The sequence below is a fragment of the Ictalurus punctatus genome, chromosome 28 (genome assembly GCF_001660625.3).
Source record: "Ictalurus punctatus breed USDA103 chromosome 28, Coco_2.0, whole genome shotgun sequence".
Taxonomy (NCBI): Eukaryota; Metazoa; Chordata; class Actinopteri; order Siluriformes; family Ictaluridae; genus Ictalurus; species Ictalurus punctatus.
Genome location: NC_030443.2, coordinates 11,429,534 through 11,443,462, shown reverse-complemented (window position 1 = coordinate 11,443,462; position 13,929 = coordinate 11,429,534). Strand labels below are relative to the sequence as shown.

Genomic DNA, 13,929 nt, shown 5'->3' with positions numbered 1-13,929 from the left:
TTCAGGAGAAGCACCAATTGTGAAGCACGGTGGTAGAAATGTTATGGTTTAGGGTTGCTTCGGTGCCTCAGGGACTGGACAGCTTTCAGTCATTAATTCAACTATGAATTCTGCATCATATCAAAGAGTACTTGAGGATAATGTCAGGCCATATGTCCAGAAGTTGAAGTTGAACTGAAAGCGGACCTTTCAACAATATGATTATCCTAAGCACACTAGCCAATCCACCAAGGAACGGCTCAAAAAGAAGAAATGGAGGGTTATTGAATTGAAATTGGCTGTACATGCAAGAAAACCTTCAAACATCTTGCAACTGAAAGAATATTGCATGGAAGAGTGGTTAAAAACTCCAGCAAACTGATGTCAGAGACTGGTGGACAATTATGCAAAACACCTACAAGAAGTTATTTCTGCTAAAGGGGGCAATACTAGCTTCTGAAGCCAAGGGTGTACTTACATTTTCCACAGAAGAATCGTATCTATTGATAATTTCTGTTGACTAACTGATTGAAAAAGCTAATTTTCCTTGTGGTTTTGTTCAAGCATATCAAATTCATTAATAAGCACTGTTTCAAAGATTATTTGAAACACACACACATACACACACAACCACTGCTAAGGGTCTGTATGTGTTGCATTTGAGCATGTTGTTCTTGTTTGTGGGCCTGAAGTTCCACATGGTTGAATATGTTGATTTCTGTGTGTAGTCATGTGCATGCCTCATGTGTCTGTGTGTGTGTGTGTGTGTGTGTGTGTGTGTGTGTGTGTGTAGGCTGTGCTTGTGCTTCGCTTTTTCTTTGTTTCGGTGTGTGTTTGATGTCTTTATGGCATGTGTATACAGTGTATGTATATAAAGCAGGCACATCTCTATGCATGAGTCGTGCGTAGTGGAAATATCTCCTTGATAGGTGTGCATGTGTGTGTGTTTGTGTGGGTGGGTGGCAGGTGTGGTATGAGATCTATTCTGCCTCTCTATAATTTCTCACTCTTTCCTTGTTTCTCAACTCTACACACACACTTACACACACACACACACACACACACACACACTGTCGAGCTTTAAGGTCCTTGGTAAATCCCCTAATGAAGATGTGTCAATATGGAGCAAGCTATTACTCACATTAATTCCATGGCCATAACTCAACAACATTCTTAACACAACAACATCCTTATAGTCTAGATGTTTTATTTGTGTCAGATGAAAGGAAAACCCCTTAGTCCTCCTTTATAAGAGAGTTTTGAGTAAACAGGCTTTCCCTTCTATAAGCCTGTAATGCACTGAGGTTGGCCTCTGCAAGCATTTTTGCACCATACTTGCATACAAAATCTGTCTTCAAGTTTACTAGCAGAACACTGGCATTCCATTCCATCAGCATAATGAAAATTGACTTATCAGACATTTTCAATCAGTATAAACAAATAAATTATTTTATCGCTGCAAGTCTGTTATAAGATTAGTCAGGACACTGTTGGGTTTCTGTATATAGAGTATCTTGGCTCTGTGTTCAGTTGCTGGTGAGCAGGGCAATGGGAAATGGAAGGGGTATGAGCCTCCTGCTGGGCAAACAATTCATACCTCTCCACAATAACATTTAATACAGAGATAAAACGGACTGGACAAATAAAGCTTTTTTGATAGTAATACACCTTATACAACTGCCACAACAAAATGATAACATTTAAACCTAGCCTGCTAGGTTTAAATGTTATCATCTTAAAGCTCTAAGTGTCTATTTTCATATAAGCCACTAACTAGTACTGTGGAGTGTGACATCAAGTACATTCAATGCTGAACATGGGCACCCCCAAGAAAAAAAAAAAAGAGTAAAAAAGAGTTAATTTCTGTAATAGCATGGAGCCAGAGGCAGCTAGATGTATACAATCCCTTTATTTGGGATAATCCAATAAACACAGTTGGACTTCATATTGGGTGTCTGATCACAGGCACTCAGGGTAAGCAGAGGCAAATCCATACTCATCCACACTCCAAGAGACAAGTTCAGCTTAAAATCAGCAATTCATCAGAACTCCAGAAATTAGGAGCTTGAGCTAGGATCAAGGAAAGAAGGAGTCCCAAAACTGACCTCCCTGGTGCTTCATCAAAATTGCATAGGAATAACTTCCACACACCAACCTTGGTGCACTTTGTGTGCAGGGGCATTGTCATACTGAAACATATTTGGACCCCTTAGTTCCAGTGAAAGGAAATAGTAATGCTACAGCATACAAAGACATTCTAGACACTTGTGTCCTTCCAACGTTGTTGCACCAGTTTGGGGAAAGGTGAAGAATGTCAATGAACAAACTCACAAGGACATGAGAACGTTGTTGTAATGTGTCAGATGTGCTGAATACTTCTGTTTTAGTGCTAACAAAGGTGTGCAGGGGGAATGAGATCCTCCATGACTCATGGGACCCAACAAAATTTGTGGGAATGGATGTGTTTTTATTTATTTATTTATTTTTTTTACTAGCAAGCAGCCAGATATGAGGCTTGCAATGCACAGACATATCCATTCATTCATTCATTTCCCTTCTCTATCTGGTTTATTCTGGACTGGGTTGTTGTGATTTTAAATGAATAAATTCTATACTTTGGGGGAAATAAAACCAACTAGAGTCATTAGAAAATAGTGCTGGCAGGTACAGACAAAAACAATAATGGGAGTAGGTAGGATCGGTCAGACTTTCTGTGGGAGTGGGATTGGTCAAAATTCCTTCCACCTCCAAAATCCATCATTATGCAAACTTAGCTATTTAGCTAAAGTTTTGACAGTGGGGGTAATTGCTAGCTAGCTAACCCAAAACTTCCCCTGACCGATAACTAGAACGAACCTCCATATTAGGTGTCGCTTATACCAATAAGCAAAATCACCAATGACTGGTTTAGTTTCTCCCAGTCAGATTTTAATGTAGTTTAGTTTACTGATTCTAGTTCTGTCAGTTGGTTTTCGCTAGCCCATCAATGGATTCTTTCTTCACATTTGAGTAGGATCACAAGTGGTGATTATTTTAAATGGTTTTCGATATACTCATTCTTTAGTATTGGATCTAAACTTGGGTAGTGGACAATAATGTCATACGAGTACACGAGAATGCATGAAAGAGAAAGAATATTGAGATGTACCCTATAATCAGACTAACTAAGAAAATATATCAGAATTGAATCCAAGACTAACAATAATATAAAAAAAACCCCAACAAAATTTACAAATCTGTTATTCTTTAATCATACTTCGCATTGACTGCAAATCACAGTTCTCTGGGTTCTTCTGTACTAAGATGTGTCAACGTGCATAACAACTTATGAATAAATTTCGACTTTGACGAAATATCCCAAGAGTGTGTATCAAGATTTGCACAGAATCTTTTTGTAAACAAGATCCTATTTGAACGTAGCAAAATAACAGCATGGTCCAGGCCGAGCTGGTGCTGCGGAGAGGAAAACCAAAAAAGGTTCTGTGATTATTTCATAAAACCAACGTCACAGTGGTCTAATTTTATTAATATATAATATTGTAATCTGCGACAAAAAGTTAATATTACCACAATTAGCTATTATATAATACTGTGTGTATGTGTGAAAGGTGGAGAATGTGTTAGTATGTGGGTACAAACTATTTCTCAGCAGACTTCATGTGTCGTGAAGTGTATGTGCATGTTTATAATTGCACATGTTTAATAGGTTCTGAGTTTGTTTGTTTGAAACATGGGGTTGTTTCAGTGTGCATATTTGTGTATCTGTGAGCTTGACCTTAAATGTGTCTCTTTGTATACATGTATGGCCATATGGCCAATATCAGGGGTGTTTCCCCATCCCAGAATGCAATGAGGCAGTGTGGAGTGATGTGCCTGAGGGAGAGTTGGCGAATGCCTGACTAAATATAGAACGACTGAGCATGAACTCTGACCTGAGTGGCTACAACATGCACATATATATATACACACACACACACACACACACACACACACACACACACGCACACACACACACACACAGAGACTAAGCTTCTCCCAGTGTCTGAATAAAGGCCCACACAAAATGAATCAATGGAGATCACATTCGGTGACGGCTCATGGTGTCTCGATTACAGCACTTATTGTGTTCAATATTGTGTTCAGAGACTTATTGTGTTCAGAGACGAACAACATTCTGCACTTTCTTTCTAATTACGCTGAGAAAAATGGGAAGTTTGGCTTATTTAAAGAACTTGGAGAATAGTGATATTGATATTGTGGTTAATGATATTAATGTTGTTGTTATTGATATTATTTATAGTGATGTTGTTTTCTTCATTTATTTAAACAAGAGACTTTTAGGGACTTAAATTTTTTGGGGGGTCCTTTCATGTGGAAATGTTTTCACAAGCAACTATGGGAACAAAATTTTGTTCTAATCAGTTGTAGGCAGGTCAGCAAATAAGAAAATGGTTGTTTTGTATTTTGTTATCTGATCTAATTAGCTTTTTCCAACGTGCCTTCTATCTAAAACGTTACCTTGCCTTGAATCTGGTATTACAGAAACTCCTTATCTCCTGGAATTTTCACACGCAACATTCTCTAGAGTTTACACAGTATGGTTCAGGCGGGGTAATAAGTGAGCGGCAGTTCTGTTGATGAAAGAGGTCAGAGGAGAATGGCCAGACTGGAAGGCAAGTTAGTGACTCAGTGACTCAAATGACCACTCTCTACAACTGCGGTGAGGAGAAAAGCATCTCAGAATGCACAAAATGCTGAACCTTGAGGTGGATAGACAACAGCAGAAGACCACAGGGTTGGGTTCCTCTCCTGTCAGCCAAGAAACGTAATCGGAATCTACAGTGTGCTCTGATTCACCAAAACTAGACAGTTGAAGATTGGAAAAACACGACCCGATCTTTTTCCAGTCTTCAACTGTATAGAGAATAAACTGAGAAACCATGTGGAGGAACCTCATTTCCACTGCCTGTATTCAAAACCTTATTCTTTCTTTATTATTTTAATTACGACAGTTTGTGACTATAACTGAGGCTGTAGATGTAGATTGACCAGTAAACAGAGAGCTTTCTCCAAAAATAAAGTTTCTACTTAGATCAAGTGTGTGTCTGAGGTCCAGTTCAAATCATGCCAAGAGCACAACACCATCTACAAATAACAAGGATGCTACCTCTAGCCCCACATACTGAGCACCTTTCCACTCTTCAGGCATTTAATCCAAATCTGGGGCTTTATTTGTTTATTCAATCATATATTTCTGAGAATATATACATTCATGATGAACTTGTACATTTAAAAAAATTGTTAAACCTCATGGCACTTTTGGATTTATTTAGTTTTACACAGACAAACATGCAGATTGTTTTGCATTGTTTATGATTCAGAAATAAATTTTAAAAAGTCATATATCAAGTCTTTCCAGTCATATTTATTTTCGTTAAAAAGTTTTGTTCAAAATTGAAGCCAGAATTGAGTATTGAATTTAATTGAATCAAATCATGACTGGGGTGAATTGTTACACCCCTACTCAGTATAAAGAAAAAACCACACAATCCACATATAAGAAGTTCTTTAACTAGCTAGCTAACAAACCTACTAATGTAATAGGCTAAGAAAAGTTCAGGCTCTTTTGTAATATTCCCTTTGTCATTGATGAAAATGAACAATAATCATCTTCCATCAAATCATCAAAATATGGCATGAATCCCAAAGTGAAGTATTTTCAAGGAGGCAGATTTATTTATTTATTTTAATAACTATGGAGATTACATCTTGTTGTATCCTTCTCATATTGAACCTCATGGACCAAAGAGCATAATGTTCATGACTCACCATGCATTCCTGCATGCTGCCAATGAATATATTGCTTGTGATTAAATCAATAACATGGTGGATTTTTGACAGATACCAGGCTGTGAAAGCAGCCGAAATGTTTGTCAGGACAGTTACAGACCCTAGTCATAAGGCAGTCAGTCAAACAATGAATAATACAATCTCACAAGTAAAAGAACTTGCAGTAGAGTTTAAGCCTTAAGACTGCAGACATTTTTTAGACTGACTCTTTGTTCAGTTGTGGTGAGAAACACTGTGAATTCGGGTGGTGTATTATTCTGATTACAAAACATTTCCTGTCTTTTGTTCTTTGCCTATCTTGCATCTATTAGGTTGTGTGTGTGTGTGTGTGTGTGTGTGTGTGTGTGTGTGTGTGTGTGTGTGTGTGTGTGTGTTTTAGCGCAACGGTTTGCAGTGGTTTTCCAAGATAATTTTATTTCTGGCCTGCCTTCTTTTCTCTTGTCATTAAAGCTCATGTTACTCCAGATTCTTGGGTGGGGTGGACTGAATATTCTGGTGCTCCTTCTGCTGGTCTGCACTAAATTGTGAATGCTGGGTGGTGTAGTTCAGGATGTCATGATTGGTTTTATTTTGAAAGGACTGGGTGTTCCTGTGGAATTATGGGTAGTGTAGTTTAGACAGCAACATTGCTCACTGCAAAACTATGATTTCTGGGTAAAGTAGTCTGTAGTCTAGTTTGGGAGTGGTTTTAGTTTGCAAGACATTCTGACCTGCTTTGCCATGTGGTTTTTGTCATCATGATGTTATTGTTGTTTTTTTGTCCTTTAACTCTGTCAGTACTGCAAGTCCTTCCATATTATTGTTGTAAATATATTGTTCAGTTGTTCAATGAGCGTTGGGTATATTTTTGCTTGCAATGCATTATGGGTAATGTATTTTTTCCCCTCTCCAGTCCTGTCCTATAGGCTTTATCAGATGCTGCTGCTCTGGGTGCTGGTGAGCCTACGTGATCTTTAGAGCTTTTATAAAAAGACATAATTAGATTTGAGGCTGTAATTTCATAAGCTGCAAGTGAGGAAGAGAAAAAGACTCTCAGTGTCAGCTGACTCGTGAGCAAATGGGCAGTTTTGTGAAACCTCCTATTGGATTATATGCAATTATACTGCCCAGACAAGTACGATTATCTTTCACAGGAGAGTATTACAGGCAATTAGGCTGTGCTTTTTTATGTTCACATGCTCAAGTATGATTCATATTTGTGTGACCTTTTTCCACTATAATTATGGATCTGCTAGGACTTGAGAGGGAAATGATGTGTGTGCGCGTGTGTGTGTGGGCTGTGTCTTTCCCTATGGCCTTCTATGAACTGTCTCTTTGTGTGTGTGTGTGTGTGTGTGTGTGTGTGTGTGTGTGTGCGTGTGTGCGCGCGAGTGTCTATTCATGCATGTGTCTCCTTAATGTGGGCCATATGTGTCACATCAGTCCTAATTAGGTCCTTTTAGGAACCCTGCTTTGCTGTACACTGAAACAGGGAGATAAAGACATCCACACTAGAGCTTATTTGATCATTTTATGAAGAAGTCTCCACTCTTTGACACATTTCCTTTGCAGTCAGCACTCTTTTCATGCCACTTAGTGCAATTTTTTTTTACAGCCTTTTCACTGACAGCGCAAAAATGCACACAGCTCCAGAAAGCTTTGAGTGAAAAAGCCTCGTGCTCAACCAATCCAATCACCTGGATCAGTTAACTCTGAAATTGGATCATTTTTCAGAGCTTGGGTTTCTTAAGTGAGTCAGCTATGTCCTCTAATGTCACGGTGCAGATTTTGAATGTAAACTGATGTTTCATTGCTGTTTCACCTAAGGAAGTGAAAAATATAAGTCTTTCATACATTTTCTATATTATGTCTTTAGGTAAATAAATCTATTTATTATTATAAACCTGCTTATTTTAGGATTCACATGTTCTCGCGTCATATAATACAGCTTTGTATTAGAAATGACAGCTGTGTCTAGACTCAGATGATCTTAACAACTAAAAATATATACATAGTAACCTCCGGAAGTGTTGACGTTCATTAAATTGAGCAAAAGTGATTGTAGAAAAAAACTGTACACAATAAAAAATATTCTAATTCAGAAGAAACAGCTTATCTTTGTTCTAACAGGAAAAAAAAACCCTTTTGAACTAGGCTACATTTCTGAATAATAGCATTTTCTCTCTGTGCCAAAACTATTGATATTTAAATAAATGCAAACAAATTGCCATTCTTGCAGAATTCTGTTGCTCTTAATCATGTCCTTTTCCCCTGAGCTATACAGTGCATCCAGAAAGTATTCACAGCGCTTCACTTTTTTCACATTTTATGTTACAGCCTTATTCCAAAATGGATTAAATTCGTTATTTTCCTCAAAATTCTTCAAACAATACCACGTAATGACAACGTGAAAGAAGTTTGTTTGAAATCTTTGCAAATTTCTTAAAACTGAAAAACAAAAAAGCACATGTGCATAAGTATTCACAGCCTTTGCTTAATACTTTGTTGAAGCACCTTTGGCACCAGTTACAGCCTCAAGTCTTTTTTGAGTATGATGCTACAAGCTTGGCACACCTATTTTTGGGCAGTTTCTCCCAGTCTTCTTTGCAGGACCTGTTAAGCTCCATCAGGTTGGATGGGGAGCGTCGATGCACAGCCATTTTCAGATCTCTCCAGAGATGTTCAATTGGGTTCAAGTCTGGGCTCTGGCTGGGCCACTCAAAGACATTCACAGAGTTGTCCTGTAGCCACTCCTTTGTTATCTTGCCTGTGTGCTTAGGGTCGTTGTCCTGTTGGAAGATGAACCTTCGCCCCAGTCTGAGGTCCAGAGCGCTCTGGAGCAGGTTTTCATCAAGGATGTCTCTGTACATTGCTGTATTCATTTTTCCTCGATCCTGACTAGTCTCCCATTTCCTGCCGCTGAAAAACATCCCCACAGCATGATGCTGCTACCACCATGCTTCACTGTAGGGATGGTATTGGCCAGGTGATGAGTGGTGCTTGGTTTCCTCCAGACATGACGCTTGCAAATCTGGCCAAAGAGTTCAGTCTTTGTTCAATCTTTGGTCTGAGAGTCCTTCAGGTGCCTTTTGGCAAACTCCAGGCGGGCTGTCATGTGCCTTTTACTGAGGAGCGGCTTCCATCTGGCCACTATACCATTCAGGCCTGATTGATGGAGTTCTGTAGAGATGGCTGTTCTTCTGGAAGGTTCTCCTCTCTCCACAGAGACATGCTGGCGCTCTGTCAGAGTGACCATCAGGTTTTTGGTCACCTCCCTGATCAAGGCCCTTCTCCCCGATCGCTCAGGTTGGCCGGGTGGCCAGCTCTAGGAAGAGTCCTGCTGGTTCCAAACTTCTTCCATTTACAAATGATGGAGGCCGCTGTGCTCATTGGGACCTTCAATGCTGCAGAAATGTTTCTGTACCCTTCCCCAGACCTGTGCCTCGATACAATCCTGTCTTGGAGGTATCCAGACAATTCCTTGGACTTCATGGCTTGGTTTGTGCTCTGACATGCATTGTTAACTGGGGGACCTTGTATACACAGGTGTGTGTCTTTCCAAATTTTGTCCAATCAACTGAATTTACCACAGGTGGACTCCAATCAAGTTGTAGAAACACCTCAAGGATGATCTTTGGAAACAGGATGCACCTGAGCTCAATTTTGAGCATCATGGCAAAGGCTGTGAATACTTATGTACATGTGCTTTTTTTGATTTTTATTTTTAATAAATTTGCAAAGATTTCAATCAAACTTCTTTCACATTGTCATTATGGGGTATTGTTTGTAGAATTTTGAGGAAAATAATGAATTTAATCCATTTTGGAGTAAGGCTGTAACATAACATAAAATGTGGAAAAAGTGAAGCGCTGTGAATACTTTCCGGATGCACTGTAAATATCGGGGTTAAATTTAGCTCTTAACTGGCCAATTTAGGAGAAATGAGTAATCCTAATATTAAGACTCGTATAGACTTTTGTCTACAGTAATTCACAAAGCATTTTAATGCTTATGGTCACTACAACCAAAGCACAACCAGTCCGAAACCACTGCTGGCAACAATTAATGGTGCAATCAAGATAATATGTTTAATATATTTAATGACAAAAGGTATCATTAAGAACTTATGTGACTTAGGAGAACTCTTAGTGGTAAGATGTTGCTCTTTGTAAATTCCCACACACAGTGAGGAGGATTATGGAGAAGGGGAAAAAAGTTTTAGAATGTTAAAGTTTAGTTGATTGTTGTGGTTGTCAACTTTTAAAGGCAACTATTAAATGGCACGTTTACAACAACAAGCTGTTTGGAAGTGTTGCAAGATACAAACCCTTCCTCAGAGGATCTTACAAAATGCAATGCCTGATCCTCACAAAATCTTGTTGGAACAAGAATTGCACAAGGCATGCTGTGGAGAGACAAGACCAGAACTTTCCAAACATTTTGGTCGTACACATTATCAGCATATTTGAACACAAATGCGGACTGCATAGCTGCGTAGATACCAAACGGTAAAATATGGGGATGGAACATTGATTCTTTGCGGCTGTTTTGCGACTATGCTTCAGGGCTTGTGTGAAAATTTGAAGACTTTATAAATTCTGCAAAATACCAGTATATTTCATCTTAAAACCTGGTTGCGTCTGCCAGGAGCTTCAAACCTGGCCATAGATAGAGCTTTTAAAAAAGATGATGAGCCAAACATACTTCTTAATCAACACATAAATGGTTACTGAGCATCTCAGTCTCCGGATTTGAACAGTACTGAAAACCATAACATCCCTTTGCCCTGATTGGTTCGAGGTTGATGGTTCATATTATTTGTTTTTCCTCCTTTTTTTTTTCTTTTTTTTAAATCCTTGAGTCCAACTTTGTATGACAAACCATGCAACGAGTGTATTATTTGAACCTTGAATATCAGTAAGTTCTTTTTCTCTGTTACTTATAAATAAATGTTCAGTACAGATCAAAGAGTATAAATGAATCCTTATACATATGTGACAATGTGAGGATGATGATAATGATGATGCTGATGATGGTGACTTGATGAATGGTTTTGTGTCTTACTCTTGCTTTGCTGAAGGCGGAGGTATGGCAGTTATCTTAACAGCCTCCTGAGCACTCATGTTCTGATAAACATCCTCCGGAAAAGAGACTATTGATTTTGTGACCAGCACAGGAATGGAACTGATCATGCTCTCTCTTTCTCTCTTTCCTCCCCTCAGGCTGAAAGCACTGGTTTCGACCGGTGGCAGAAATGTACAGGCAGCCTGTGACTGGTAAGTAATCACACGCGAACACACACCCGTGACGTGATAAAAGTGAACATAGCTATTTGCCAGCTGCCTTTATGAGTCTATTAGGGCTCCTTCTGTGGCCATTGAAGTTAATCACAACTAAAAACTGAGTAATGCTTTCTAACATGTGAATTACAGGGGGATTTGTGGAGTCAGATTTAGCTACACAGATCCTGCCATTCGTAATGAAATTAAAGGTGTAGAAATGTTTCTTGGTCATGAGAAGTTTAAGGAAGTAAACTGAATGAGTGTTGGACTCTATCTAATGCACCAGCTAATTTACTCCCACATTGTATAATTTACACTCTGAAGAGTCGCTTATGAGGATTCTTTCCAAAAATCACTTTTTATCTAGGTAATCCTGTGTAATAACACTTCCTCAGAAACAAGTCCCACATCCATTTGCCCAGAACATTTTTACTAATAACTGCTAATCATTGTAATTTTGAGTATCTTGTGACACTTCACATGAGGCAGGATTTGAATCCTGTCTGTCAAACCTTTTTTGGATGCTGTTGTTGAGTTCAGACCAGATTTCAGTTCTACAGAATCCAAACAAGGTCATTGTAGATGTCACAGTTCACTCTCAGGGTTCTACCTGTATTTTCTCCTTTTCCTGGCTTTCTACTGCCCCCTGCTGATACAAACATTTTTTCTTCCATTAGTGAAATGAGTGAAAGCTAGCAAAACGGAAAGAAGTTCACGTTTCATTTATTTGTTTATTACCAGTTAGTACTGGAAATTTATATTTTAATGTTTTCATCCAGAAGTTGCCCTTTCTCTTTCTGCTTGCAGGTTATTCTCTCATGTGGATGACCCGTTTCTTGATGACCCCTTGCCAAGGGAGTTTGTGTTGTACCTACGCCCGAGCGGGCCATTGCTCCATCAGCTTTCTCAGTTCTGGCAGCAGAGTCGCGTCATGTGTGGCAAGAACAAAGCTCATAACATCTTCCCACACATCACGCTCTGCCAGTTCTTCATGGTCAGACTCATTTACAGTTCCTTTTTTTAAATAAGAGTTATAATGAAATACAGAATATGGCTAAAATATAGTGCAGACCACTCGAGTTCTTCCAATCCAACCTTGTCAGAGCATGTCTTAATAGACTTCACTTTGTGCACAGGGGCATTGTCATGCTGGAACAGGTTTGGCCCTTTTAGTTTAAGTAAAGGGAAATCATTCAAAGACATTTTTATACAATTATGTGCTTCAAAATTTGTGGCAGCAGTTTGGGGAAGGCCTAAATGGGTGTGATGGTCAGGTGTCCACATACTTTTAGCCATATAGTATATATTGCATCTGCGCAGTCTGTCAAATGTGTTTTGTTTTTTTAAATCTTGAGTATTCATTAACTATTAAAGGGATAGTTCACCCAAAAATGAACATTCTGTCATCAATTACTCACCCTCATGTCATTCCCAACCCATAAGACTTTTGTTCATGTTCGGAACACAAATGAAGATATTTTTAATGTTCCAGCATTACGTCAACTCTCACAATACAAAGGGAACTGGGAGCGCTGCGCTGTTTACAGCAGACGAAGAGGGATGCTGTACACAAACTGAGTCACATAGAACAATCTTTGTAACAAAGATGTTTGCAAATTTCGACATAGAGGAGGACTTACTTTTTTTTTTGTCCGTTCTCACGTCAACACAACACATGTGCGTCGTGGTTTATTTATATTTTACTTTATAATCTCACCTCAACATCTCATAAGCAGTCATCCATGACTTCCTATTTCATTAAATATGAGGTGACCGAGACTAAAATCCCTTAGTCATTCAGCAACATGGCATTGTACATGCCTTGAAGTACCAGGAGCTTTTAAATGAAAACTTGGCTGCCTCTGCCAAGAAGCGATAACGGAGTTGTGGTTGGATTTTTGAGTGGGACAATAATCTAAAATGTACATCCAAAAAAATTGTTGTTACTTGGCAAAGGGAGGTTGCACAATTGCAGGGGTGCCAATAATTGTAACCTATGGTTTCAATAAATTTCAAGTAAAAAAAAAAAAAAATCAAGTAAACATATAAATGAAAAATAAATAAATAAATAAATAAATAAATATATATATATATATATATATATATATATATATATATATATATATATATATATAAAATATAAGAGATGCACCGATGTATCGAACGATAATTGGTAAATAATTGATAGTTTAAAAACATCCGATGATCAGGGCTGATTTGTATCCTGTCAATCAAAAGAGGGCGGGAAAACACATCAGTTTCGTGCTGTGTGTAAAGATGATGTCTCTTGTGTGAAATGACAACAAAATGCAGTTTGTAATCTCTGTAATCTCTGCACTGCTAAAATTTTACACCGGAAGTGAGCAGCAGCGAAATCGAGTCTGCTCCAAATCCCCCCTCGCGACTCGTGCGCAGCTCCCGAGCTATTCGCTCTGAATTAAAGGGCCAGTACACTGTTGAAAGATTTAAATGAAGATGAGTTGACAAAAAAAAGGTATATATTGCGCAGAAAAATATTTGTAGAGTAGTGTATTTCATATGCAGTTAATATTAACATGAGTTAATATCTTGAAAAAAAAGGGAATTAGGCCTATATATTTCCAGTTTGATGTCTGTAATGAAGTAGAAATGCTTTTGTTTGTGGTGAGTGAATGTGAGACTAACAGGAGGTTTTTTAGAATTCAGTCAATGTTACTATGAATTAATAACATTCAATAAGTTAAGAAATCTTACTTTAATCTTCAGAATGTAGTTCATGTGTTAATGTTAATTAGAGTCATGTGTTTTCTGTTTATGTGTTTTCTGTTTTTATATATATATATATATATATATATATATA

The 13,929-nt window shown here is 38.3% G+C and overlaps 1 protein-coding gene across 4 annotated transcripts in view; it reads left to right on the top strand.

Annotated features, from left to right (window-relative positions):
• The window catches only part of ubash3ba (ubiquitin associated and SH3 domain containing Ba), a 54,540-nt gene that overhangs the window by 26,342 nt on the left and 14,269 nt on the right, over nt 1-13,929 (top strand). For all 4 annotated transcript variants that reach the window (XM_017459813.3, XM_017459812.3, XM_017459811.3 and 1 more), the window contains exons 2-3: nt 11,031-11,084; nt 11,898-12,084. In XM_017459813.3, coding sequence (XP_017315302.1) covers nt 11,031-11,084; nt 11,898-12,084 — 241 coding nt within the window. The remainder of the gene's footprint in view (nt 1-11,030; nt 11,085-11,897; nt 12,085-13,929) is intronic.